The sequence below is a fragment of the Rhinolophus hipposideros genome (genome assembly GCF_964194185.1).
Source record: "Rhinolophus hipposideros genome assembly, chromosome: 23".
NCBI lineage: Eukaryota > Metazoa > Chordata > Mammalia > Chiroptera > Rhinolophidae > Rhinolophus > Rhinolophus hipposideros.
Window position 1 is genome coordinate 14,286,729 of NC_138069.1, and position 27,700 is coordinate 14,314,428.

Here is a 27,700-nt window from a genome sequence, read left to right on the forward strand (position 1 = left end):
AAGAAAGAAAACAGCAGTATTCTAGATATACATCATTCCCTATCTTGGCTGTCAAGATATCCCAGTTTTGTAAAATCATTTGTAGCAGAGTTGATATTTTGTTTAGAATGTAGGTAGGGAAACTGGAAAAGAAAATTTAGGAACCTTGGGAGTTAGTCTTCCATTTCCCTTATCCTCTCATAATCATCGCCATATCCAGTTATTTTTATCTCCAATTCCTCAAATGTACTTTGCTTTCTTTCCATTCATACAGTCTTACTGATTTAAGCCTTTTTCATCTCTTTCTTGGGCTATCATTGCTTTGTAATTGGTCTCTCTGCCTCCAGTTTCTTTCCTCTATAATTTATCTTCCAACCTGACCACAAAGTTGATTCTGTCCCTTTTAAAAAATGTTAATTATAAAATAAAAGTGATATATGAATACATATTTTAAAGGAAAAAAAGGACTATTTACTGATACGGTTAAAATAGTATTACCCCTCCAATTCCAATCCTCCAGCTCCCCAGAAATAATCTGCAACTTGTTTTCCATGTGCTATATCTTGGAGGTCTTTGCATGTTAGTCTATTTGATATACCTCATTTTAAAAAATTCCATGTTAGTTCATGTATGACTAAAGGCTGTTTAGCTATCCACCTAATTATAAAATACTTGGTAATTTCTATTTTAATTTCCTACTGAAACTGACTATTGAGAAGTTTCTCCCCCCAGATGGCAGTATCTTTCTAAAACACATTTTGCCCCATCTTCCCCCTCCTTCCCTTAAAACTATCAGTGGCTCCCCCAAGGCCTGTAGCAGGCAACATAAACTCGCATGTGTCCAGGGACCAGGCTGTGAGAAAAAGCTGGGTGACAGACCAAAGGGCATAGGGGAGAATTGGCAACTGGAACGTGCAGACACTACCTAAAGATGTTCCAATGCATATTAAAAACAAACCAACAAACAGACACTCTGCTGGCTGAACAATACACCTTTGCCACCAGATTTCAATTTAGTATCATTAACATGCCAATCAGAGTCCTTTACAGTTTACTCTTTTCCTCCTAGAGCACTCAATCTGCTTTTCTGTTTCTCTGCCTTTGCACCTGATGAAAAGTCTTTCTCTACCTTCTCTGCAAGAACAATGCATCTTATCTTGTAAGGCACAGCTTGCCTACTACCGCCTCTGTGAAACCATTCTAGTTTCCCAAGGCAGATGCCTTCTCTAGCCTAACATAGCACATTCAAATCTTTATTAGTGCCCTTATTACATAGCTCTGAACCTCTTAATGATTTCTGTCCCTATTGGCTTATCTAGGGTGAGTCCCGCTTGCCAAGTGTTACCTTATTCACCTTGATATTCTTGACTGCACACACATACATAAAAGGCATTCTGTTTTTGTTGAGTGGGTGAATAAACAAATAATTTTATTTATTGTGGTAAGAATAGCCTTATCGAAAACCAGAATCCAAGCTGATGATAACATGATTACATGCTAAACATGAACGCCTATATTACTCAGATTACTGCTGATGTTACCAAATTTAGGGTAACTTATTTGATTTTTAAAGAATCTGAGTTTAATGTCACTAAAATGAATGTAAATCACATATAGACCATAAAAGGAATTTTGAAATGAAAACAACAGTTTTACCAGCTCTCCTTGATTAATGAAATATTTTGAGTTCTAGCAGTAGCACGTAGTACTATTTGCTAGTTTTACTCTAATAGTAGAAAAATTTTAAAGACAAAAAAAAAAAAAACCAACCCAAAATGTTTTAATCCTAATCTGTTCAGATGATCAACCTGCCTTGGCCATCTCTGACTCAATCCAACCACTAACATTGATTTTTGTTAGTTTACAGCCTTTCTTTCTGTCCTGTGGCCTGGCCACTGTTACTTTAACAGTTTACATTCTACGTACTTTGATCTGAAACGATTCTTTACATGTTCTAACTCCTTCCATTTCTCTTGTTGGAGGTGAGGCACAGTGCTAGGACTAGAAATAAGCCTCACTGGTGGGAGAACATGTTCACATATATCCACATTCCATACTGCTGTCAAAACTAATTCATGTTAGCCTGGAGCTGTTGTTTGATCCCAGAACAAACAGCACTCCGTTGTTGTCAAGTTAAACGCTTTATTCCATATCCTTTGCCCAGGCAGGTTAAGAGATAATTGCCCTTATATTAGATGAAGTCTGGCTTTCAAATATTTCAGCATTTCCCTGATTACTTCAGATATGTGATAACAGGATTCCTGAATATTAATTTTTAAATGTTTAAGTTCTTTGTACAAGGAATAAATATCATTACAGCTTTAGTACAATGACTTAGTGTTGTTCTTGTATTTGTTTGTTGGTATGACTTAGAATTTTGTGACTTCTGTTGATTTTTAAAGTGATTGGCAGATTAGGACTGCAGCATAGCTCCTAGCTGTCAGTCACCATGGAGCCTCAATCTCTGGCTTTCTAATGATGCCCAGTAGAGTACTATCATTCAGGGTCACATTTAGCCTGGGCATTAAGCAGACTCCATGTGCTCCTTTTCACGGCTGGCAAGGTCTTGTCTGTCTTCCAGCCATCACCTCCTCCTGACATTAGATATGTAATGGCACCACTATTGTAGTCTGGTTCAAAATCCAAGTCATTTAAAAAATTGCCCTTCCCAGATATCCAGCTAGTCCTGAAGCTCGCTGATAGGCCTCATGGAGTCTCATGACCACCAGTACTTTCCATCCTAGCCTCACTGTTCCCACTCTAGGTCATGTAAGAATACCTTCTATTCCCCCTCCGCTCTAATCCATCTACACCCACTTCTAGCTAGCTGAGCTTGCCTAAAACCCGCGGCTCTTCTCAGAGCTTGACCTTAATGAAACCTCTTAATGGCAACTGCATGTATACACACTCACATACATATCCACACATCTCCCATGGGCAGCTGCGTGAAGCCCAATTTCTTTATCCCGGTACTTAAAGTGTTTCACACTGACTCTTAGTCTTTTCAGTCTGATCTCCCGCTCCTTCCCCTCTGTCTGAAGTTCCTGCCCATCCTAGAACTTAATGGGACTTTTTTGGCTTCAGTCTATATCAGTCCCTCTGCACCCCTGAAGTGATCTCTCCTGCCTCTGAACATCCCCCACACTTTATTTTATTTTCTATTTATCTTACGACTTCTTTTTATCCAAGTAGTGTTTTCCAATTGACCAAAGTGCTTTCAAATCCATTACGTACTTATTTAAGTTTTACAACTAGTCTGTGCAATAAGTAAGATAGGTATTGCTTATCACAAGGGAGGAAAGCAAGACTTGAGGAGGGAAAAGGGACTTTCCCACATTTTGCAGTTAATGGAAAGTGGAGTTAAGACTCTAATCCAATCCTCCTGGAACGTAAGCCCCACGCTTTGTTCATTATGCTGCTACCTTTCTTGGTGCCTGAGTCTGTGCTTAAATTTAAGTTTGAATACATCTCTTTCCAGTTGCCTGCAAGTTACTTGAAGTTGTGTTTTACTCCCCGAGGAAATGCATGTGTATATGAGGGAGCCCATTCATATATTAAATGCAGTGCAGTTCAGTCAGTGTTTGCCTTTTTCTCTGTAAAAATCACGCTTCCCTTTTCGGAGCCTTGTTTCCCCATCATGTTTGTTTGTTTTTTAATAGAAGTGAAACTCATATTTGATATATTATAAATAATAAAACTAGAGCTTTATGTAAGGAATTTAATTTCTGGCATAACTTTTCAACAGTGCACTTCAATTCACAAGTATTTATTGCCTGTGAAGAGATTAAGCCTTGCCAGGCTACTGAGCAATAGTTCACACTTTTCAAGTATAAATATCCTGAATTTTCATTTTAACTATAATTTTTATGTTGATTGGATGAGAACATACATTCCCACAAAAGCTGTTATGAATTCAGTAACAATTTTAATGGATTTGAATTTTATTCATTATATAATCATATTTGAAAAATAATACCTACATGTATAAGAGCTCTGGTATTCAGTCTGCAGGAAATACTTGGGGCCCCTAGTACCTACAGATCTTCTGGTAACTCCATGGTTTCCAGTTGGGAGTCACTGCTGTGGGATTCTGACGTTGCCCTGCATCAGTCATTATTACTCTAGGAAACTTCATGTGAGAAATTTCTTAAGAGAGCCAAGTGGGTGGAAAAGCGTTGCTTTCCTGAGTAATTGCTTTATGTTTTTCTTTTAGACAGTGAGAACTATGTAGCTGACCTCTCCATTTTCAGATTGGCCTTCAAAAGGAAGCTCAGAGCTAAATATATTACTCAGTTATATAGCTGTATAAAATCTTTATTGCCTGCTTAAGTTTTCCCTTTTTACACTTTGGTAGTGACTTCCTGTTGTAGTTTGCTTGGCCCTGATTTTTTAATGTATATTTTATTGTTTTATTGGGTGTGTTTCCCCAAAGCCAACTAAAATTCTTTGAAAATGAAGTGTAATGTAAATAAATACTCTAGCCCTTCTTTTGTGACCAGTTATATTTTAGACACTGGACAGGTCCTAAATATTGATACTTATATGCATATATCCTCCTCTTTATGCTGTATTGAATATGCTCAAAAGTCAGAATTTATGTGGAAAAGCCAAACCTAAGCATACTTTTAGAAATATGTGGTTTCATTTAATATGAATTGTTTTAAAAAAAAAAACATTGCAATGTCTACTTAAGTATATCCCAAAAAGTGGAGTATGTGTTCTCAGAGGAAGCAAAGCGTTATTGTGACAACAGCATGCCTCTGCTAGCAGATACGAGCTCACTGCTGGCAATGGCACTTAAATCCATGGGCAGGACTGGGGAGGGCAACTATTTTTTTCCCAGTGTTTGTATCCTTTTGAATTTTGCACCATGTGCATACATGTATTACCCATTCAAAAAAATTAATAAAAGAAGTTCATGGTCATTTTCAGTTAAAAGTGTAAAAAATTTCTCTTCTTGCTTGTTAGACTGTGAGCTCGTTGAAACCAGGAAATGTGCTAGATTTCTCTCTGTATTCCTGAACCTAGCACAGTGCCTTATACATAGTAAGCCCCCAGCTAGTGTGCACAGATGTGAATTGGAAACTAAAAGTTACCAATTTCAGTAGGATCACAGCTAAAAATTACTGAATAACTCATGCCTCCTTAATTCTGATCCCCCTTTTCAGAGTGAGGCTTTCTTGGCTCTGCAATATAATTGGTTTTTATTGAAATCCATTTTTTAAAAAAACCTTAAAAACAAGTTAGTAGGATTTTTTTCTAGTCAGTTGTTCAAAACAAGGGATTTATGTTTGTTTACATATAATAGTAAGATTTTTCCAAATGTGACCTCCAAACTGCTTGTTGTCTCTTTTTGCAGATCTTTGTAGAATTTGACGGCTGTAACTGGAAGCAACACTCCTGGGTTAAAGTTCACGCTGAAGAAGTTATTGTGCTTCTGCTGGAAGGTTCTCTAGTATGGGCACCCCGGAAGGACCCGGTTCTTATCCAGGGCACTCGAGTCTCAATTGCACAGTGGCCAGCCTTGGTGAGTGACTTTCATTGGCTAGGAACATGTTCGGTCTTTACTCCTATACTATAACTGGTATGTATCCAATAGCTAAATTCTTTAGAATTCCCAAAACTCCACTCTTAGTCCTTAACACACTTTTATTCTGAAGTTACCAACCCCAAAATTGGGAGAGATCTTTTCTCCTGTGTCTTCTGAAACGTTTTATGTTAGGTATTTGATGCTTTCTGTTCCTGAATAACTTTTCACCTTTAGTCTTATAAGACTATGAAACAATGTTTTAATCCTTAAGGTCTTTTTTTCTATAGAAACTTTTCTTCCAGCTTTGTTGAGATATAATTGACATACAATATTGTATATGTTTAAGATATACAGTGTAATGATTTGATACACATATATATTGTGAAATTATTACCACATTAAATTTAGCTAAAAAGTGGTCCATTGACTCACATTTTACGTTTTTGTGGGGGGGGGCCAGGGTGAGAACTTAAGGTTTTCTCTTTGCAATTTTTTTAAAATATAAAATACAGTATTATTTACTATAGTCACCATGCTATGCATTAGATGGCCAGAACCGACTTATCTTATGACTGAAGTTTGTACCCTTTGATTTCCCTCATTCCCCCCACCTCTGGCAACCACCAATATCTACTCTCTGTATCTATGAGTTCAGTTTTTAAGATTTCACGTATAAAGTGAAATCATACAGTATTTGTCTTTCTTTTTCTGATTTATATCACTTAGCATAACACCCTCAAGGTTCATCCATGTTGCAAATGGCAGGATTTCTTCCTTTTTTATGGCTAAATAATATTCATGTACACACACACACACACACACACACACACCACATTTTCTTTATCCATTCATTCTTCACTGATCACTTGGGTTGTTTCCATGTCTTGGCTATTGTAAATGCTGCAGTGAACATGGGGGGTACAGTATCTCTTTAAGATAGTGATTTAATTTCCTTCCGATATATATCCAGAAGTGGGATTGCTGGATCATACTTTTAATATTTTGAGGAACATCTACTGTTTTCCACAGTGGCTTTACCAATTTCCATTCCCACCAATAGTGCAAAAAGGTTCCCTTTTCTCTGCATCCTTGCCAGCACTTAACCTTTTGTCTTTGATGATAGCCATTCTGACAGATATGAGCTTATATCTTATCGTGCTTTTTGTTTGTATTTCCCTGATGATTAGTGATGTTGAGCCCCTTTTCATGTACCTGATGGCTATTTGTATATCTTCTTTGGAGAAATGCCTTTTTGGGTGATTTGCTAATTTTTTTACCAGTTTGGCTTTTTTTGCCATTGAGTTGTATGAGTTCCTTAAATATTTTGGATATTAACCCATTATCAGATATGTGACTGCATATATTTTCTCCCATTTTTTTACATTGCCTTTTCATTTTGTTGATCATTTCTCTTGCTGTACAGAAGCTTTTTTAGTTTGATGTAATCCCACTTGTTTATTTTTGCTTTTGTTGGCTTGTATGTAAAGGTTTTTTTTAGTCTTGTTTTCTGAAGTCGACAAAATTATGCAATAAAATTTAATTCTAAGAGTATCCATTTGTTTGTATCTATCCTTGTTAGCAAAGTATTGGCATAAATAGTTAACATTTTTAACAAATCTCATTGTTCTGTGGCTAACCAAATGAAATAAATAATATTCAAAACATATTTTCTACCTATTGATTATCCGTATCATCACTTACTACACTCTTTTTTCATTTGTTTTTAAGACCACTTTCCAATTGAACTTTTAGAAGAAGCTCAAATGGATATGGTTCCCTGGATGACTGTAGGCTATTTATTTATGAAACAGTAATATGAATTTACCCGTGCATATTTATACCAGTGATTATTTTAGAACTCTCATAAAGATTTCAGGAGATCTAGAGATGGTAATGGTGTAATCCTTTACTCAGGGAATTTACTGTAATTTAGCCCTCTTGAAGCTATGCAAGATTAGTCAGATCTCTAGAGAAAATGAGGAATTTCTTATTCTTCCTATCCTTTTTAGCTGCAAGGAAGAGTATTGAGCTGACTTTCTGCTCCATTTTGCTTTTTATGATTATTTGTGGGGCAGATGCTGGGTTGGGAATGTTTCCAAGGACTTATGCTTTAGCTCATCTGTATTTACTAAGGTGAAAGATATGTTTATAATGGATATTTTCTCTGATGTTTGAAATTTAAGTGAATTGTCATTTTATTTTCCAAACTCTAATCAATTTCTTGTCATTGTACTTCACAGACTTTCACTCCCCTAGTAGATAAAATCGGTTTGGGTTCTGTAGTTCCAGTTGAATACCTTCTGGACCGAGAGCTTCGTTTCCTGTCAGATGCTAATGGGTTGCATCTGTTCCAGGTACTTAACACTTGCTCTAGTCCTAAGCTTATTTCTCTCCTTGCTAATTTCTTTACTGATTATGAATATGGTGTTTCCCCTTTTCTTTTAGCATTGAAACAAAGTACTTCCTCCCAGCAATTCCCTGTGCCTTTTACAGTTTCTCTGCTCCCTTGCAAAGTACGTTAGGTGGCTGAGGCTTCTCTCCTCTTCTCCACACTCCACCCCACCCTGACACCACACTTAAGATCATAATTTTACTCGTCTCCTCGAAAGAGGTGGCTTCCCAGAGGTGACTACTTCTATAACTGGAGTCTGAGGGGCCTACATTCGTGTCAGTGGCAGGGAGGCTGGGAGATTGGGCTGGTTCTGGGCAGCATCAAATATTGCAGAGCTTAGGTATATCTTTAGTTACAAAGAAAAGGGGTAAGTTAGTAGTTTAAACTAGCATCTGAGTTAGAGTTTCAGAATGTATAGATGGTAATATTTGTTTCTCATTAGTAAGGGTTATTGTCTGAAGGTGAAAAATTAGGAGATTTTGAAGATTTGCTGTTTTATTGAGGCAGCTAAGAGAAATACGATTATACCTAAACTGTTCTGTGAAATATTAATGATGATTTCTTTGTTGATATTTTCCTCCCTCATTAGGCCTCACTCCCTTTCAGCAATCTTGCTATTCAAATCTTTGTAATCCTAGTGCTTATATGAGTAGGCTCTCGGTAAATGTTGGATAAATATAAAATAAGCAAAAAGAATTACATGGAATAAAATGTTTTGTGGTCAAACAAGTATGAGAAACACTATTTTTTTCCTACATGTGTTGTCAGAGCCTTTATACGCTCTTGTAGAAAGATATAGCATATAATATTTCTTAAACATAATTGATCTTAGCATCTTTATTTTCTCCAGAGCATCTCATGAGACTAGGGTTTCTACAGAACATTCTTGGACAAATGCTGATATGGAGCTCCTCAGGAGTATGGTTTTTCTCACCTGGTTAGATATTATTGTAATTCATTTTAATATTCAGTTGTTTTATTTTATTTTTACCAGATGGGAACAGATAGCCAAAACCAGATTCTTTTGGAACACGCTGCACTGAGAGAAACAGTTAATGCTTTGATCAGTGACCAAAAGCTGCAAGAGATATTCAGCCGAGGTAAGACTAGGTAGTCTTCTGACCCTGAATTCTGAATCAGTTGTATAAACAATGTTGAAAGTGATAAAATAGGGAGGAAACTGTGCAACTCTAAACATTTATTTGTGCTTGTCTTTTTTTTGTGGGTAGAGTCAAGAGTATCTCCAGTTAGCTTGATCTCTAGAATAGATTAGAAAAATAGGATCTCACTCAGACTACTGTTTCCTCTTTATATTGCGTTTCATATACACAGTTTTGCTGTGGTTTTGTTTTGCTGTTTTTTTCATTTGTTAAATATTCATTAAGGAGCAACCTTAATAAATATGAGCTAGAATAAGTATGAGCTAGAAAAATCTCTACCCTTGTTGAGCTTACTGCCTGTAAGGGTCTCAAGGACTAAAGACTGTTAGCACCAACAAATAACAACTTAGAGTGCAAGGTGTATTCATAAAGGAGGTTGTCCACAGACTCATTCACATTAATAGCATGTTACTTTTTAAGAGTGCAAACAAGAAAGAATTTTTAGCTTTTTCCAGTTCAGATACAGATTTGCCCAAGATTCTACACAAAGGGTAGACACTGCTTCATTCATCTTTCCCTTCATGTTGTTCATCCACCCTCTTCCTTTCTGAACCTCATGATGATCAGGATTTTCAATGAAATACAGTCCTTGGTTCTCTTTTGTCAAACTAAATCTAAACAGGTAAAAATAGGAACACTGATCTACTTAGAAAAAGAGAGTATCAGGATAAAATGATGTTTAATCAAGGAAACGTATGGGGAAGAAAGAATGTAAGGAAAAACTGATAGAAGAAATCGAGTAGACAGAATGAAAGGTCTAGAAATGTGTATGAGTATGTATAAAATTAAGTTTAATTAGAGCTCTGAGAAATATTTTAAGTAAGGATTTACCTATATAGTCTCAAATGTGTAACATATGCAGGAAAGAGAAACTATCCTTTGAGGACCCACTGAAATTACCAGCTGATAAAGTAATATCTTTGAAACTCAGAGTTCCTAGGAAGATATGCTGTATTTGTTTGGACTGTTACTAGTGTAGAGGCTGGAAACCTCACAAATTGAACTGTGCGTCTACTATTATTGAAAGTTAAAGAGCAGAGTAAAAATGGTTATATCATTCCTATGGTAACTTAACAAAAATAGTACCTTCAACTGACTGGCCTCGCAGTTTTATTTTATTATATGTAGGTGTCAGACAGATCTGAGTACATTTTCATACTACCTGTAGTTTTTGATTTGTAAGTTTCCTTTCTCTTCCCTGTATTACTTCTAGAATGGGAAGACTGAGATAAGGTGGAATCAGAGGCCTGAGAGAGTCTTAAGAAATCTCTAAATAAATTGAATTTACAAAACTATTTGGTTTGTTTTTAAATTGCCAAGTATGGTAAATCTGAAATTGCTCATTTATTCAACTCCATACAAGAGAACTGAAAGTGCCAGATATTTACACCATACAGTTTTCCTTCTTCTTTTAGAAACAATTACGAAATAGTTAGCCAAAAATGTTCAATGCTGATTGATATTCAATACTGACTGATCTCTCCTTTAGGTCCCTACAGTGTTCAAGGTCACAGGGTCAAAGTGTACCAGCCAGAGGGGGAAGAAAGTTGGCTCTGTGGTGTTGTAAGCCATCAAGATTCCATCACCCGTCTTATGGAGGTGTCTATAACTGAGGTAAGGCTCAGTGTTACTTCCTGTAAGGTTCATCCATCCCCTTACAGAGGGTCGTGAAGAGAAAGGGAGCATTTCATATGTGTGAGAAGACTTGGGTTTCATCTGTGGCTCTATCACTTAATGACTGTATGACCTTGAGAAAGGCTGTTCAACTTTCTTAACCTCAGTGTTCTCATATATAAATTAGAGGTAATTAGGTAACCCCATACACACACACACACACAACACACACACACACACACTGATCTCAGAGCATTGTTTTGGGAAGTGAGATAATGTATTTGAAAGTGTTTTGAAATCTGTAAAACAATATACAATTGTGAAGTGGTATTATTTTATCATTTGTAAAGGTTAGTAGTAGTTAAAAAATCTAGTCAGTATTTGCTTTTGCAATGCTTATGACTTACAACTGTCCCTTAGATACTGAAAAAATTGTTTCTAATGAAGTAAACAGAGAAAAACAGCATTTAGAGTTATCTGGAGAATTGTATAGGAAAAACAATAAATGAGTGTTTTGAGGCAAATAAATATGTATTTTTGATATATTTGAATAGGTTTCAGACTTGACCTTAGCAGTCACATGTAATATAAGCATACATGATTTTATTTGAGTTTTTAAAAAATTAATTAATCTTTATTTAAAAATTTCAGACAATACACATACATAAAGTAGATTTTGAAAGCCATCCCTTTCCCTTGGCAAATATCACCACCCTCAGTGGTAACCACCACTAATAGTTTGATATATGTTACATATTCTTTCAAATATCATGTGTGTATAATATTATCTATTTGTTATATAAATCATACTTTAAATTAACATCTTTCTGTGTAAATATATGTAGACATGTGCCTTGTCCTTTTAAAATAGGTGCATACTATTCCACTGAATGGATGTATCATGACTAATCTAAAATTGATGGGCATTTAAATCATTGCCAGTATTTTTACTAATACAGATAATGCTGCAGTGAATATACTTGAACATATATCCCTGTTTCACATTATTGGAATAAATTCGTAGGTGTGGAATTGCTTGGTCAAAGAATACGCACATTAAATCCCACAATGTCAAACTGGCCCCTCCCAAAAGCTTTTATTTTTTAATAGTAGAGTGGTGCTTTTAATGATTTTTGGTTCTGAAGGTTTTTGGTTTCTGTAATGTACAGAATAGGAAGGTTTTAGATATGCAGAAAGTGAAATTAACATCCCTAAAAGAGACTCTTGGGCAGTTAACAAATATTTGAATGAGAATGCTTACCATAGTCCAGACCTTATTTCAGATGTTGTTATTCTAGTGAGTAAGACAGTTGAGATCCCTGCTCTGGTGGAGCTTTTATTTTAGTAGGGAAGTAGAAACAAATAAAGAGATCATTACATAGATTAGAAAAATACATAATGATGTTTTTGGTAGACAAGGTATTAAATCTTCCCCCCCCCTCTTTTCCCTATAACCTGTTATCTTGCTCCTACTGTAGAGTGGTGAGATCAAGTCTGTAGATCCCAGACTGATTCATGTGATGCTGATGGATAATTCGACGCCTCAGAGCGAGGTACAGTAATGGACTGAGTCTGAGCAGACTCATGAGCTTGCATTATGTTATTATGTAGATTCCTTATGTGTGTGTTATCCATGGATGCTTTGGGTTTCAGCTCTGGCCACTGTACATCTTCCTTTCTCCACAGTCTTGTCCAATTAAGGGAGGATAGTCTCAAGAAAGAGACCTAGTCTGAGCAAACCCTTTTAATCAAGGCTATATTGCCTAGCTCGTTTAAAATTCATAGCCTATTTTTTCTTACATTCTTTTAGGATAGGTATATTTGAAAGATACAGTAGACATTTAAAGCTGTAATAAGCAGTGGTAATATTTATGATCTACCCAGTAATAAGAAATGGAGAAGCTACATCCTTTTTTCTTTTCCATTAGGTGGTAGTGAGCTCCAATGGAGTCTGAAATTTCGTATCCCAAGAAAATCAAATCAAACAGGTGCCTAGTTCAGTGCTCAGCACACAGTGGATTACTCTATAATTTCTGTGAACCAGGCCAACTCTTGGTTCATTTAAAATTATCGTAGCCCCCAAAAATATACATTATAAATCAGTGCCTGAACCAATCAAGGAATTCTATGTGATTTTCCTTTAGTAGAATATTGACAAGTACAGCCAGCTGTCCACATATTCTCATAGTCTCTTAGTGCCTCTAATATTGATGTTTTGGCCACTCCCACTAAGTATACAGTTCTTCTTTATCCAGTCATTCTTGGCTTCATGAAGCAAGATAAGGGTAGGACAAGAAGAATCAGGGTTAAATGAAATTGTTCTTTACTACATATTATATTACCACAAATAGGATAAGTCTCTTGACTGTGTTTACATGGCTGAAAACACCTGTTTGATGGTGTGTTGGGCCCCTTTTTGCTTCCTTGTTTCATTTATTCAGTAAGCTACTATTATATGCCAGGTACTGTTCAGCTGGCTAGATATAGCTGGAGAGTACTGGTCTCAATGTCCTAGGCTGTCTGCTCACATGTGAGTAGCTCACCGTAAGTAGGACATTGAGTGTTTACTATAAGTTGTTGCTCAGTGGGGTTGCTGTGAGCCAGGCTTTGCTCGTTGGCCAGGTGAGTTAGAGGTGAGATCTGTGGTTTTCAGCAGCAGGTCTGGATTCTTCCCTTTTCAGCTTTGGCCATGAGGTGACTACCTCTTAGCTCGCAAAGCACAACTATTATTGACAGTTCTGCCAAGTTTTATAGTAACCCTTCTTAGAGATGCATAGTCACCCTCATCTCCTTGAACGAGTGAGTAAGAGGGGAGATTTCACTGATCCTACTTTTGTAGTTTACAACAATGAAAACTGGATGGTGATAGAGGTTGAAGAAGGGATAAAACATGTTTCAAAAGGATCAAATGAAAATAATTCTTAGCAACCAAAAGTAGTTCTTGAACGAAAGATTTAGAAACTTAGGTTAATATTACCAAAAGTATGCGGGAAGTAGAACTTTGAGCTTTGATTAAGAGTTATAGAAGGAAATTAAAGGAGAAAAAATGGAAATGAAGGCAGGAAAAGAGAAGGGAGGGAGGGAAATACAGGAACTAAAACTGGCAAAAGAAATATAAAATTTGAAAAAGTTTGTTATAACAGCTATAATAATGATTACAACAAAGCTACTGATCTGCACAAAGAATTTATAAATATTCAAGGGCAGTTAAGAGTAGATTTATTGTTAGTAAATATTAATGGCTAAATAACTGTCACTAGCTTACTGCCACCCCCAACATGTTAGCAACAAATTAAACTATCTGAAAGTTATCTGAATAAAGCTAAAAAGAATATCTGCTTCATGATGGGATACCAATCTAAGAATGTTTCAGACAAGTTCTTGCTGCACAAAGGTTGCTTGAGAGAATGTTAGCTGTGTCCCAAGCCCCTTCCCCTTTGTACTTCTTACGAAAGAAGATAGAAATTGCCCCTTCTAACCTGTATCTTTTAAGGTTATCTGGCTTCTCAAATAAGACATAAGTAAGATATGAGATAGGCTGAAATTATTGGAAGAGCTAAGAGATTTGATTGTTTGGGCTATGAACCTGCCTTTTTTGCTTTGCTCTAATGCTTTGACATAAGATCTGGAGATATTTTTTTTTTTTGCTTTTCTATAGTGTCTTTAAGAGCAATCCAGACCTGTCTCTGTTGGGTTCACTTTTCTTCTGGTCAGACTCAGAAATGTTGGTTTTCCTATTGTTGTTACCAGTTTTTAGTGACTTCTGAAGGAAGAGATTTTATATTTCAATATTTGAAATGCCAGTTTCTGTCAAACAAAGAGATAAATATGAAATAAAGTGTTTTTCCATCAAGGGACAAATGAGATCCCAGCCTAGCTTTGGCAGTCTATTCTGCAAAAGAAATTCTACAAATTTTTAAAATCTTCAAAAAGTTCATTTGAGGAAGTAGTACATTTTATTTAAGGGAAGGTTTGCCAAGTGAGTTAATCTCTAGTGACCGTTATCTTGAATATGTGTGTGTAAATTGAGTCATAGTAAGATTGGAGCTTTTTCACAAAGGGGAGGTCTTAGAGCTGGCATTGGCACTTGGCAATCTGTGCCTGCTTTGATTTTCTGCTTCTAGACATGGGAAAGAGCTAATGGTTTATGGTTTTCACAGGATGGAAAGTCCCTTGTAATAAATCTCTTTTGAATTTTGTTTTGTAGGGGGGTACGTTAAAAGCAGTAAAATCTTCCAAAGGAAAGAAGAAGAGAGAGAGCATAGAGGGGAAAGATGGCCGGAGGAGAAAAAGTGCTTCGGACTCTGGGTGTGACCCTGCATCAAAGAAATTAAAAGGAGACAGGGGTGAAGTAGACAGTAATGGGAGTGATGGAGGTGAGGCGAGCCGAGGGCCCTGGAAAGGAGGGAGTGCCAGTGGAGAGCCAGGGCTGGATCAGAGAGCCAAGCAACCACCGACTCCATTTGTCCCCCAGATTAACCGCAACATTCGCTTTGCCACTTACACCAAAGAAAACGGCAGGACTCTGGTGGTGCAGGATGAGCCTGTAGGTGGGGACACACCTGTACCTTTTACTCCATATTCTACAGCCACAGGTCAGACACCTTTGGCCCCAGAGGTGGGTGGAGCCGAAAGCAAAGAGGCAGGAAAAACACTGGAACAAGTTGGCCAGGGCATGGTGGCTTCAGCAGCTGTGGTCACTACCGCCAGCTCTACCCCAACCACGGTGAGGATCTCAGACACTGGCCTTGCAGCAGGGAATGGGCCAGACAAACAGAAAGACAGCCGGTCGCAGGCCCCAGGAGAGGTGAGTTGTTTCAGGGGCAGATGTGCAAGATTTGGGTTCACTCTTTCACCCTACTTTGTTGTTAACACATTAAAAAGTATCTCAATTGTCACAGGGAAGGAATATTTCTGAGATGTGCTTAAATTGAACTCTGGATAGTCCTTTAGTGCTCATTGGGCCAATGTGTATATTTTAATAACCTTTTCAGCTCTTAAAAGTCACTTTAATAGTTTTAATAGTTAGGCTAATCAAAACTGATTATACAACCCAATTTAATGAAATAAGATAGATTTGATGGAGAATCTTCTTAATTCAATTATCTGTTTAGTTCACATGGTGGTTGAGCCTCCACCAGGATTGTGAGAGGCAAGGTTAATGAATTACAGTGATGGTAATAGTCAACACTATAATTAAGGCTATGTGAAAGCTACTGTTACCAACCCATGCCTTCAGTTCATCATTTTCTATGATATTTTCCCTTGAGATTGGGCTTCTTTCCACGATTTGATATGGCCCTAAATTTTTTATCCTAACTTAATCTTTTTAAGCTTTACCTGGAAAATTTGATAGAATTAATCACAGTAGTATCCAGTTTACTATTTTACTTAGCTGATATGCATGTATCGTTGCTGAAATTGAACTTTTGTTAAATACAAATTAGCATTAAGTTGACTCCCCAATCAAATTTGAAACAATATCAAAATCAATTCTCATAGTCTTCTGACTCTTACTTTGGTCACCAAAGTATGATTCATGATGTTAGTCATATTTTTTCAAGCTGGAATATGAAATACAAAGATAAAATGCTAAATGATTTTTTAAAATTATGTATAGGAAACTACTGTGTGCTAAGTACTGTATATTTTAAAGAATTGAAATCCCAATTTGAAGGAGCTCACATCCTAAAATGGAAACATTTTAGGTATAACAATGCCAGGTAAAACATGGAGTATGCATTTCACCTGATTTCTTCCCCTCCCTAGAAAATGCAGTTTGTCAATCCCTAGTGGGTAGGGATGGGGAGAGAGGTGAAATGTTCAGGCAGAGAGAAGAAGGCCTGTAAATGCAAATTTCACACTGTTCATGGTTTGTCCTCTTAGTTGATCAGCATTCCCCAGAGAACAAGGTGAGGTCTTATGTAGATTTCCAGTGTGTGTGTTGTCATATCGCCCAGATTAATTAAAATCAACTCCATGTCGAAGGCAGTGTTGATGTAAATGGGGATTACAAAATAGACCACATTTTACACGCTGCAAGGAGAGCTTCACTGAGTGCTGTTATTGTTGGGAGTAGCAAAGCTGAATAGATGAAATGTGGATTCAAAGGGCGTTTTCCATACAGGTTGGAGAAATTTCTGTGACCGCATCAGTAATTTTGTTAATGTGTCAGCCCAGGTATTCTCCTTGGGATAGGATTTAAAAATTCAGACATGGATGTTTCCATTGTGCTGTCAAATCAAGAAGTTTAGAAACTTCTCGCACTAAAAACTTGAGTTGAAATCAGCTTGTCATCACTTTCTTATAAGAAAGGGATTTGGAATTTAATCATTTGAAGGAAAATGAAAGACCATCCAAATTGGTCTTCATTCATGTGTGTATTTATTTTTAAAGGGTAACTTTAGTAGTGAAACCTGAGCTACCCATGCTGGTTCCTTGCAGTCCTGCAGGTGTCAAGGCGCCTGGCCAAATCCTGCTAGCGAAACAACTGCAAAGCCTCAGGGCTGTGTCTGTCTATTCCCTTCTTTTTTAATGGGAATGGTTGTTGGTTAGTGGGAAGGAAAAGAAAAAAGAATAATGAACTCTAAAATGCCCTGAAACTGTCTCTGTAGCAAATGTCAGCTGGTGAGCTGCCTGGTCCTCAAGCTTCTATGCTGCCCTCCAGCGAAGTCCTAAAGTAGAATCCTCTTGCATATTTAAAGAATACCTTAGGTAAATTGAAACTTCCCCCCTTTTTTAACAAAGCCCTTTTGTTTACCTGGAGCTTTTTTTTTAATTGTGGCAAAGTAACATGTAACATACAATTTGCCATTTTAGCCATTTAAAGAGTTCAGTTTTGTGGCATTTAGTACACCCCCGATATTGTACAGCCATCACCACTGTCTAGTTCCAGAAACTCTCATTGACCCCAATGGAAACACCATATCCATTAAGCAGTCATGGGATAATTTTTTTATTTCCAGTGTTTCAAAGTGAATGTTTGGGGGGATCATCCTCTACTACCTGAAGGTTAATTGTTTTTAGTACTCTACGGTTCGTTAGTCAAGTGTTAAGACCTGGGTTTTATTAAATTATGTAAGTATTATATAAGTATTATACAAGTATTATATAAGTGCTCATACCTACCTACAGATGTTTCTGTGTATATACTGGTATATGGGTGTATAATATATATCCTTTACGCACACACCCTTTATTCATATACATAAGTTAACTTTTTCAAGGTGAAAAAAGGAAAGTGTTTTTTCATTGTGCAGTTTGTTATGCTTAATGCTTTTGTTGGGTGGGCATATCAGCATCTACATTTTTCCTGTTTGGAGACTTGTTAGATCCTGATGATAACACAAGGGTTCAGTATGCTTTCTTTAATTTAGCATCTTTGGTCTAACTTTAATTGAAACATATTCAGCTTTTAGATTGACTTGGACCCATAAATGAATTGCCAAATTCCAAAAGGATCCATCTTTGGGAGTTTCAAACTAATGAAAGAATACTTTTCCTTAATGTACAATGGGCTCATGGGGCTGAAGTCACTTTTGTAAAATGGGAAATTTGCAGTAGCTTAAATAAATCAAAACTTCAACAATAGCCCCTAAGGTCATTGAGGTAGATTAATATTACATGGTCATTTGGTATATGTCAAAGTAAAAGCTGATGTCTCTTCAGGAATCCTTTTCACCAATTCCCTGGTGGAGTCATTATTTCCAAAGAGATACTAGGAAGCCTACACAGCGTCCTAGTGCTGTGACAACCAGTTCACTAACAACCAAGGGAGTGGCAGGATAAATGACATCCTGCTATGTCTAGGTCACTTTGCTAAAGATGCTCTCTGTGTGGTCTGTGGCAGGTTTCTTCCCTAATGTTGGTGAAATCTAGCTATAAGAGCAGTTTTCATGGAATTGTAGGAGAGAAAAGTTGATTAACCTTACAAGAAATGTTGGCCTAGGTCCAAGAAAGAGATCATGAGGTTATAAAGTGATGCCAGCATCACTAACCCAAGCTGTCTTCTTTTCAGAATTCAAGAAATTCTGTTCTGGCCTCTTCTGGATTTGGAGCGTCTCTTCCAAGTTTATCACAACCTTTGACTTTTGGAAGTGGAAGGAGCCATTCCAATGGGGTTCTAGCCACAGAAAACAAACCTTTGGGCTTCTCTTTTGGTGGGAGCTCTGCACCAGAGTCTCAAAAAGACTCTGATCTCTCCAAAAACTTGTTTTTTCAATGCATGTCCCAGACTTTACCCACCAGTAACTACTTCACTACCGTTTCGGAAAGTTTGGCTGATGATTCCTCCAGTCGAGATTCATTCAAACAAAGCCTTGAGAGCCTGTGTAAAGGCAGATCCACTCTTGGAGCAGACACTAAATCAGGCTCTAAGGCTGGCAGCTCTGTGGACCGGAAAGTGCCTGCAGAGTCCATGCCCACCCTCACACCAGCCTTCCCACGGAGCCTCCTGAATGCCCGCACCCCAGAGAGTCATGAAAATCTATTTTTACAGCCCCCCAAACTATCCCGAGAAGAGCCCTCTAACCCTTTCTTGGCATTTGTGGAGAAAGTTGACCATAGCCCTTTCAGCAGCTTTGCATCTCAGGCATCAGGTAGCTCTTCCTCTGCTACCACTGTCACCTCAAAGGCAGCACCCAACTGGCCCGAGTCTCACTCCTCTTCAGATTCGGCATCTTTAGCAAAGAAGAAAACCCTCTTCATTACAACTGACTCTTCCAAACTGGTGCCTAGTGTTCTGGGCTCTGCTCTTACAACAGGGGGTCCGAGCCTCTCTGCCATGGGGAATGGCCGCTCCAGTTCGCCCACCAGCAGCCTCACCCAGCCCATTGAGATGCCTACTCTCTCCTCCAGCCCCACGGAGGAGAGACCAACTGTGGGTCCCGGGCAGCAGGACAATCCCCTCCTCAAAACCTTTAGTAACGTCTTTGGCAGGCACTCAGGCAGCTTTCTGTCCTCCCCAGCAGATTTTTCACAGGAGAACAAAGCTCCTTTTGAAGCTGTGAAAAGGTTCTCACTGGATGAGCGAAGCTTGGCTTGCAGACAGGACTCGGACTCCAGCACCAACAGTGACCTGTCAGATTTGAGCGACTCTGAGGAGCAGCTGCAGGCCAAGAGTGGCCTAAAGGGGATTCCAGAGCACCTGATGGGGAAGCTGGGCCCCAATGGGGAACGCAGTGCTGAGCTGTTGCTGGGCAAAAGCAAGGGGAAGCAGGCCCCCAAGGGCCGGCCTCGGACCGCACCCCTGAAAGGTGATCCTGCTGGGGCTCTATGTATGTGGGATTGTCTCTGGCACAAGTCTCCACTGCCTGTTGTGTTGTTGGGCAGCTGAGTCCCTCCCTGTGGTGGAAAGTTCTATCGTCTCAGAATCACATAGCCAGGAGGCCCTAACAGTGGCCCCCTCACCAGGCCTGTTTCAGGGCAGGATTGTCTCTAAATCGGCACTCAGAGGGGTATGTGCCCTGCAGAATGATAATCCCACAGAGGAAGATCTATGATCTTCTTGGTAGTCTGTCTGGTCAGAAACTTCTTCCTTGTGTTTTTCTCACCTTTTCTGCCTCTCTTTGTTCCATCCTCTTTAATTTACTTCGGGGGAGTTACCGAGTATTGGTCTCCATTCTCACATAGCAGGCTTTTACTGACTGGAAGCGAAGAGAATCACTCCTCACTTTGCTTCGATCTGGCACATATATCAGGTTTTAATGCCTTTTCCAAAAGCCATTAAATCCTATGGTGTGAGGTTATGGTCCAGAAGTGTATGCAGGCTGATGGAAAAAAAAAAGTGTGGTGGTAAAAGTAGCTGTTGTCATTAGGGACTGGTGTCCCATGGGAGCCCACGGGCCCTTGAGTAGTAGAACAGTCATCCCATGAGGAGCTCGAGGCAGATGGTAGCTCCCTTCTGCCTTCTTGGGTTTTCCTCACCCATGCCCACAGTTGTTTCACTATAATGGGCCACTTCCCACAAGTTCTCCGCGGTCCTTAGCTCCCAATTGAAGTCTCTTTCTCCCTCTGCTCCCTTTCTGTTAAGGATGGCCCTGACAGGCACACACCCAAGCAGTACAAAGAGGAGTGACCCAGGTCAGGACAAGTGTGTCCCCAAAAGGATCGTGTTATTGCATCTTGTCTATACCTGTCACAGCCAACCATTTCTCCTCCCTCCCTTGACGTAGTTGGCCAGTCAATCCTGAAGGATGTAAGCAAAGTGAAGAAGCTGAAGCAGTCTGGAGAGCCCTTCCTACAGGATGGGTCATGCATCAATGTAGCCCCTCATCTGCACAAGTGTCGTGAGTGCCGCCTGGAACGCTATCGGAAGTTTAAGGAACAGGAACAAGACGACTCGACGGTGGCCTGCCGCTTTTTTCACTTCCGGAGGTACCCAGACTTCTTTGTCTCCTGCCCAGCTCCCACTAGTGATGTATAACTCCCATTGTTCCTCTGCATCTGGAAATATCTCATCATCTTTCTCTTCGTTTTCCTTATTCCTCTGCTCTCAGAGTCCGCTGCTCTGTCATAGTAGCCACTTAGTTGTTTGGATGGCAAAATGCCATGTGGCTTTGTCCTTGGAGAATTGAAGTTGAACAGTCTCGGCTGCCAGCTCCTCAGCTAACTCCTTAGCTACATTGAGTTATTCCTAACTTGGGTTCCATTTGAAACTAGTGGTATAATATAGCAGCAGGACTCCATTCTGTGTTTTGAATCTGCCTGACTACTCACTCGCCTCTTCAGTGATACAGTAACTGGAGTCCCCTAGAAAGAAGGGAAAGTAAGATTAGGAAAGAAAGTGAATCGCCTTTGAATTAGAGATAACTGATGAATCCTAGTAATATCCCCTGATTTTACCAAACCACAGCTATTAAGAAAAACCACAGCTATTTTCTTACGCTTGATAAACTTAGAAGAGGAATTTCTTCTAAATGATCTTTAAGAATCTTTAATTTTTAAAATAAAGAAATCCAAATGGTTTATCCACACGGTATGGATTCACTTATTCAGCACATGTTATGTTGAGCACATAGTGTGTGCTACTCATTGCTCTGGACACTGAGGGCATTAGCAGTGCACAAAACCTCAAATCCCAGTCCTGGAGAGCTTTGCATTATCGTTGGGGAGGCAGACAGTAAATAAGAAAAAAAATTAAATTTATGGTATGTCAGCTGATAATAATAGAAAAATAACGACGGGAAAGAAGATTGAAGTGTGGGGAGACTTAGAGAGGCTATGGTGTTAAATAGGATGATTTGAGAAAGTTCGATCTGAGTAAAGACCTGAAGGAGGTGAGATAGTAGGCCACACATTTTTCTGGGAGACAAGTATTCCGGGTAGAGAGCACAACAAGAGCAACTGTCCAAGGCTAGACTATCCCTGGCGTGTTTATGAAGCCAGAGTGACTAAAAAAGTAAGCAAGGAGGAAAGGAGTTGAGGCCAAAGAGTTCATGATGGGTCCAGATTTTAAAGGGCTACTCTTAGGGCCCTGGCTTTTATGCTGAATAAGAATCATTGGAGGTTCTGAGCTGATGAGCGACCCTGATGAATGTTTTAAAGCAGCACTGTGACAACATTCTTGAGAATAGATTACATTGAGGTGAAGGCAGAGGAAAGAGGCTGTTGCAATTATCCAGGTGAGAAATGATGGTGGCTTAGTGCAGGGAAGTAGCAATAGAGGTGATGAGAAGTGGTTGGATTAAGGATATATTTTGAAGATAGAGCCCACACGATTTTCTGATGGCTCCGTTGTGAAGTATGAAAGAAAGGAGTAAAGGATGATTCTACAGCTTTTGGCCTAAAAACTGGAAGAACGGAGTTTCCATTTACTGATAAGGAGATTTCTCAGGGAAAAGTAGGTTTGAGGAGGAAAATGGGGAGCTTTAATTTGGGCATGTTAAATTTGAGGTGCTTATTAGATTTCCAAATGGAGGTGTTGAAAGGACAGCTGGATATACAACTGTAGAGCTGAGAGAAGAGGTCTAAACTGGAGGTAAGAATTTGGATGTCACCAGGTATTTAAAACTGAGTCTAAGCCTAATTGATAATCATGTAAGAAATCACAGTGTAAATAGAGAAGAGAAGCAGTCCAAGGACTGAGTTCTGGAGCTCTCCAGCATTGAGAGATGGGGGAGATGAGGAGGAACTAGTACAGGCGGCTGAGAAAGAACAGCCAGTGAGGTATCCTGGAATACAACTGAAGAAAGTTTATCCAGAAAGGAATAGTGAACGGTGGCAAATGTTCCTGATTGGGTCAGGTAAGATAAGGACTGGAAGAGACCATTAGATTTAACAAGAGGGAATGACCTTGTTCAAAAGCTTTGGTAGATTGTTGGGGGGAAAGCGTGATAGAAGTGGATTAAAGGAAAATAAAAAGGAAAAGAGAGCTGGCAACATCAGTATAGACAACTCTTCCAAGAAGCTGCTCTAACAAGCAAGTAAGTGGAAGCTGGTATGGGAGCAAGAGGATTTTTGAGAGAACAAGTACAAATACTGACGAAAATGATTCAGCAGAGAGGAAAATAGATGATGTAGAAGAGAGAATTAGTGGAGGGATGCTTATGAAAGGATAGGATGTAAAGCATAGGTGGAAAGATTGGTCTTTGCTGAGACCTAGTTCATTCATTGTAGCAGATTAAATGGAGTCCATGGGCCCAGCTGCAGGAAGGTGTGGTAATGTGGTGGTCAGAGTTTGTGGGAGTTCTCTTCTGGCTCTTTGTATTTTCTCAGTGGAACACTGAACAAGGTCTTCCAGGGGAATTTTGGAGGTTTAAAAAGAAAGGAGAAGATACGAAACGGACATCTAGGAGAGGGAGTGCACCCTCTGGATTGTGACTGCCAGGCAATAGTAAGGGAACAGCTGATGTATGTAGACATGAATTTAAAGTGTGACAGTGAGCCTGGCTCTGTGTTTTTCTCTGACCTAAGTATTAGCCAACCTTCTTATTAGCACAAAGAATGCATACTATTAGGTTGGTGCAAAAGTAATTGTGGTTTTGCAATTTTTTTACCCCCCTTTTTCCACCTCCGCCCCTCTACTCTGGTTCAAGCCATTGTTTTTCAGTCTGATTGTGTAGGACACAGCTCCTTGGCCCATGCTGGTATTAGTAGCCTTGCGCTCCCCCCGGCTGAGGCAGTCGGTCGCCAGTCGTCGGTCGCTCACGGCAGCTCTCACCAGCTGCCGGCTACTCATGCTGGCCACCGGCTGCTGCTGGCAGCACGGCAACCCACGGCAGCTCACGCCTCCGGCTGCTCTCGGCAGCCCAGGTCCACGGAGAGCTGTTCACAATCTTAGCTGTACAGGGTGCAGCTCACTGGCCCATGTGGGAATCGAACCTGTGACCTCAGCGTTAGGAGCACCGTGCTCCGACCACCTGAGCCACTTAGCCTACCTGCAATTTTGTTTAAACCGCAATTACTTTTGCACCAACTTAATATGTTGGTCAGATATGGTGAAAGTTCTTAATTCAGCCTGATTCCTGTTAAGTCTCATTTTAATGTCTTTTAGGTCCTAGGATTTTAGGTGTATGTTACTTTGCATGTCTGCTGCTATTTACCATGTGTTTGACTGTTTTCCTTCCCATCTCAGGTTGATCTTCACACGAAAAGGGGTACTTCGTGTGGAGGGGTTTCTGAGTCCCCAGCAAAGCGACCCTGATGCCATGAACCTGTGGATTCCCTCTTCCTCCCTAGCAGAAGGGATAGACCTAGAAACCTCAAAATACATCCTGGCCAACGTTGGGGACCAGTTCTGCCAGCTCGTGATGTCCGAGAAGGAGGCCATGATGATGGTGGAGCCACACCGTAAGGCACCCTCTTGCTCATTTTCCTTGCACTCCTCCTTGAAACTTTCGTTTTCTTTTAAAGGGAGGAGTGGAAGGACTGGCAGATGGCATTTTTCTATAGATGAATTAATGAGTGATAGGACCCCTTTGTAGCAAACTATATGGCTACTGTATAGGCCCAAACTATATAGGCCCTAACTATATCCAGCAGACCTCATTCCTTCAGTCTTTGGCAGTTAAACCAAAAACTTCTTCCCTGCTTACCTTTCATTTTTGTGGCATAGCTAGCATAATACGCATTTTAATCCCTGTTTGGGTTTGGTTCTGAATATTTTCAGCTCACTTTGAGCCAGTTTGTATTACTAAGCAATACTCTCTGATTTATGAATAGATGAAGTGCTATAAGGTGCCATGTTTCACACCTAGAACCTACATTATTCAGACATTTATGACATTTCCATGTCTGTGAGATACTGGATCCTATTTCCAGACTAAGGGAAATTGTACTATGAAATTATGCCCTACATTTCAAGAGAAGAATCTTCTTATTTCAAAATCCCCCAAATTAAAAATTTTACGATATTGTAAGTGATACCATGAGGCATTCATTCTCTATTGATCCTTGTTCAGAAATATTAGAAATTTCACGTATTTTGTTTCTCTTGCAATTATAGAAACATACCTCATGAATTTTTGAGTTTTATCATTGGAAAAAACAACTTGAGTAGGAATCAGTGGGTCTCTGGGGTTTTTGCTATTGTTGAGGATGGTCAGTGCCAACAATATTTCTCTTCCTCTTTCCACCAGAGAAAGTGGCATGGAAGCGAGCTGTGCGTGGTGTGCGGGAAATGTGTGATGTATGTGAAACAACTCTCTTCAACATTCACTGGGTTTGTCGCAAATGTGGATTTGGGGTCTGCCTTGACTGTTACAGGCTCAGGAAAAGCCGTCCACGCAGTGGTAAGCAAATATTATACTTTGCAGTCCTAAAGTTAACCTGTCAGTGCGTAGCACTTGGAAATTGAAGCAGGAATGGGTCTGTGCCCCGTCTTTAGCTGTTTAGCTTCATTCTTCACAATTGCCAGTACTTCAGCCTCGTTGGGAAGGCTAAAACAATCCAAGAAGCGTTATTACTCATCTCCCTTGTTTTGTATTTTTTAGTAACATCTTTACTGAGATAGAATTCACATGCCATAAACTTACTCTTTTAAATATACAATTTAAAGATTTTTCCTGTCCTCAAGGTTATGCAACCATTACCACTATCTAATTCCATTATTATCACTCCAAAAAGAAACCTCGTACCCATTGCCAATCTCGCCCCATCCCTGCGTCCCCTCAGCCCTTGTTAACCACTAAGATACTTACTGTCTCTATCGATTTGCCTATTCTGTATGTGCCAAATAAATGGAATCATACAGTATTTGGCCTTTTGTGACTGGCTTCTTTCACTTAGCATACTGTTTTAATGCCCCATGCATGTTGTAGCACATATCAATAATTCATTCATTTGTATTGCCAAATAATATTTCATTGTATGAGTATACTACATTTGTTTATCCATTCATCAATTGATGGACATTTGAGTTTTTTCCACTGTGGGCTATTATTAAAAGTGCCACTATGAACATTTGTATACAGATTACTGTGTGGACATATGTTTTCAGTTCTTTTGAGTATATATATACCTAGGAGTACAATTGCTGGGTCCTATGACAGTTCTATTTTAATCCTTTTTGGAAGTGCTAAAATGTATTTTAAAGTAGTTGCACCATTTTATAAACTCACCAGCAATGTCTGAGGGTTCCGATTTTTCCACATCCTCACCAACACTTGTTATTGTCTGTGTTTTTTATTATAGCCAGCATAGTGTCTGTGAAGTGGTATCTTCTGATGTGGTCTTGATGTGCATTTCTCTAATGACTTATGACGTTGAGCATCTTTTCATGTCCTTTGTGGCCCTGTGTTTATCACCTTTGGGGAAATGTCTATCTAAATCCTGTGCTTCCCTTTGTTCTTGCTTTATCTTATGGTACACCAAGAATCCTTGCTCCGTGACCTCCTCATTCTTCCCTCTTCAGAGATACAGTGTAACCGTTGTGACTGGTTTAGAACTTAGGCTACTGAGATTTGAAACCTACTTCCACCAATATGGTGTCTTGGGCGAGTTACTTCACCCCTCAGAGCTTCAGTTTTCTTATCCATAAAAACAAATGTGTGTACTTCTCTCACACCTCTGTTGTGAGGTTTAAATGAAATAATATATGTAAAGTGGTTAGCAGAAGGCCTGACACCCCTACTTACTACATGGTAAGCAGCTGTTAGATATTCCACTCCTGCCCATGAATGATTAACTGCTACAGGCATTGCCCTCCTGCCATACACAGTAACACCAGACAAAATATATGAAACCATGGTTTAAGACATTGGACAACAGGCAGCATGAGTCTGCTTGTGAGAAGGGAAGAAACATGGTAAACCCTACAATTGTCCCAGTTTGCTGTCTGGAGGCAGTTTCCAGGCTGTAGCACATGGAAAGACAACTAAAACAGAGTTTGGCAATCTCACAGAGTTGAGAAAGAGATCAGTCTGAGAACAGTGAGGCAGAGTACTAAAGAGGTCAGAGCTGCATAGAGAGAGAACCCTGAGGTCTACAGAGAGATCACCTCCATTTTTTAGCTATATAGTGACCTGCACATGCATGAGATGAAACTCCTCAAGGCTTAAAAAAGAACGCTCAGAAAGCAATTGGCTGAATAATTTACAGAACTTGCAATTTGTATTCCCTCTAGCTAGAGTAGAGAGACACTGGGTAGAGTCCAAAAGGGTCACACCTTAGTAGTGAAATAAAGGCTTCTCTGGACCTTCCATAACAAGGTATAAAGCAAGCCTTTGAAGGATCAAACTGATCCACAAGTTACTTAAATATGTCCCAGACTAAAACCAAATATTCTTTCAAGGATCACAACAAAATCCAATACTCAGAAACATAAATGTCATAAAGCTCTGTGTTCAGTCGAGAATTATCAGGTATGCAAAAAAGCAGAATATTATGACCAGTAATCTGGGGGGAAAAAATCAATAGCTGCAAACCTAGAAATGACAGTAGTGATAGAATTAGTATAAAATGACATTTGCAGCTGTTACAAATTTTATAAATATGCTTAAGGACATAGGAAAACATGAATATGACAAGTAGAAAAATAGAAGATATTTAAAAGACTCAAATGAAACTTCTAGAGATGAAAAATATCTC

The 27,700-nt window shown here is 39.2% G+C and overlaps 1 protein-coding gene across 3 annotated transcripts in view; it reads left to right on the top strand.

The window, feature by feature from the left end:
• Positions 1-27,700, top strand: part of KDM3B (lysine demethylase 3B) — a 51,808-nt gene that overhangs the window by 7,657 nt on the left and 16,451 nt on the right. For 2 of the 3 annotated variants that reach the window (XM_081035464.1, XM_081035465.1), the window contains exons 2-11: positions 5,339-5,506; positions 7,750-7,863; positions 8,896-9,001; positions 10,551-10,675; positions 12,154-12,228; positions 14,883-15,482; positions 18,693-19,929; positions 20,848-21,049; positions 24,249-24,463; positions 25,252-25,404. In XM_081035464.1, coding sequence (XP_080891590.1) covers positions 5,339-5,506; positions 7,750-7,863; positions 8,896-9,001; positions 10,551-10,675; positions 12,154-12,228; positions 14,883-15,482; positions 18,693-19,929; positions 20,848-21,049; positions 24,249-24,463; positions 25,252-25,404 — 2,995 coding nt within the window. The remainder of the gene's footprint in view (positions 1-5,338; positions 5,507-7,749; positions 7,864-8,895; positions 9,002-10,550; positions 10,676-12,153; positions 12,229-14,882; positions 15,483-18,692; positions 19,930-20,847; positions 21,050-24,248; positions 24,464-25,251; positions 25,405-27,700) is intronic. The other variant, XM_081035466.1, reaches the window with a different exon arrangement.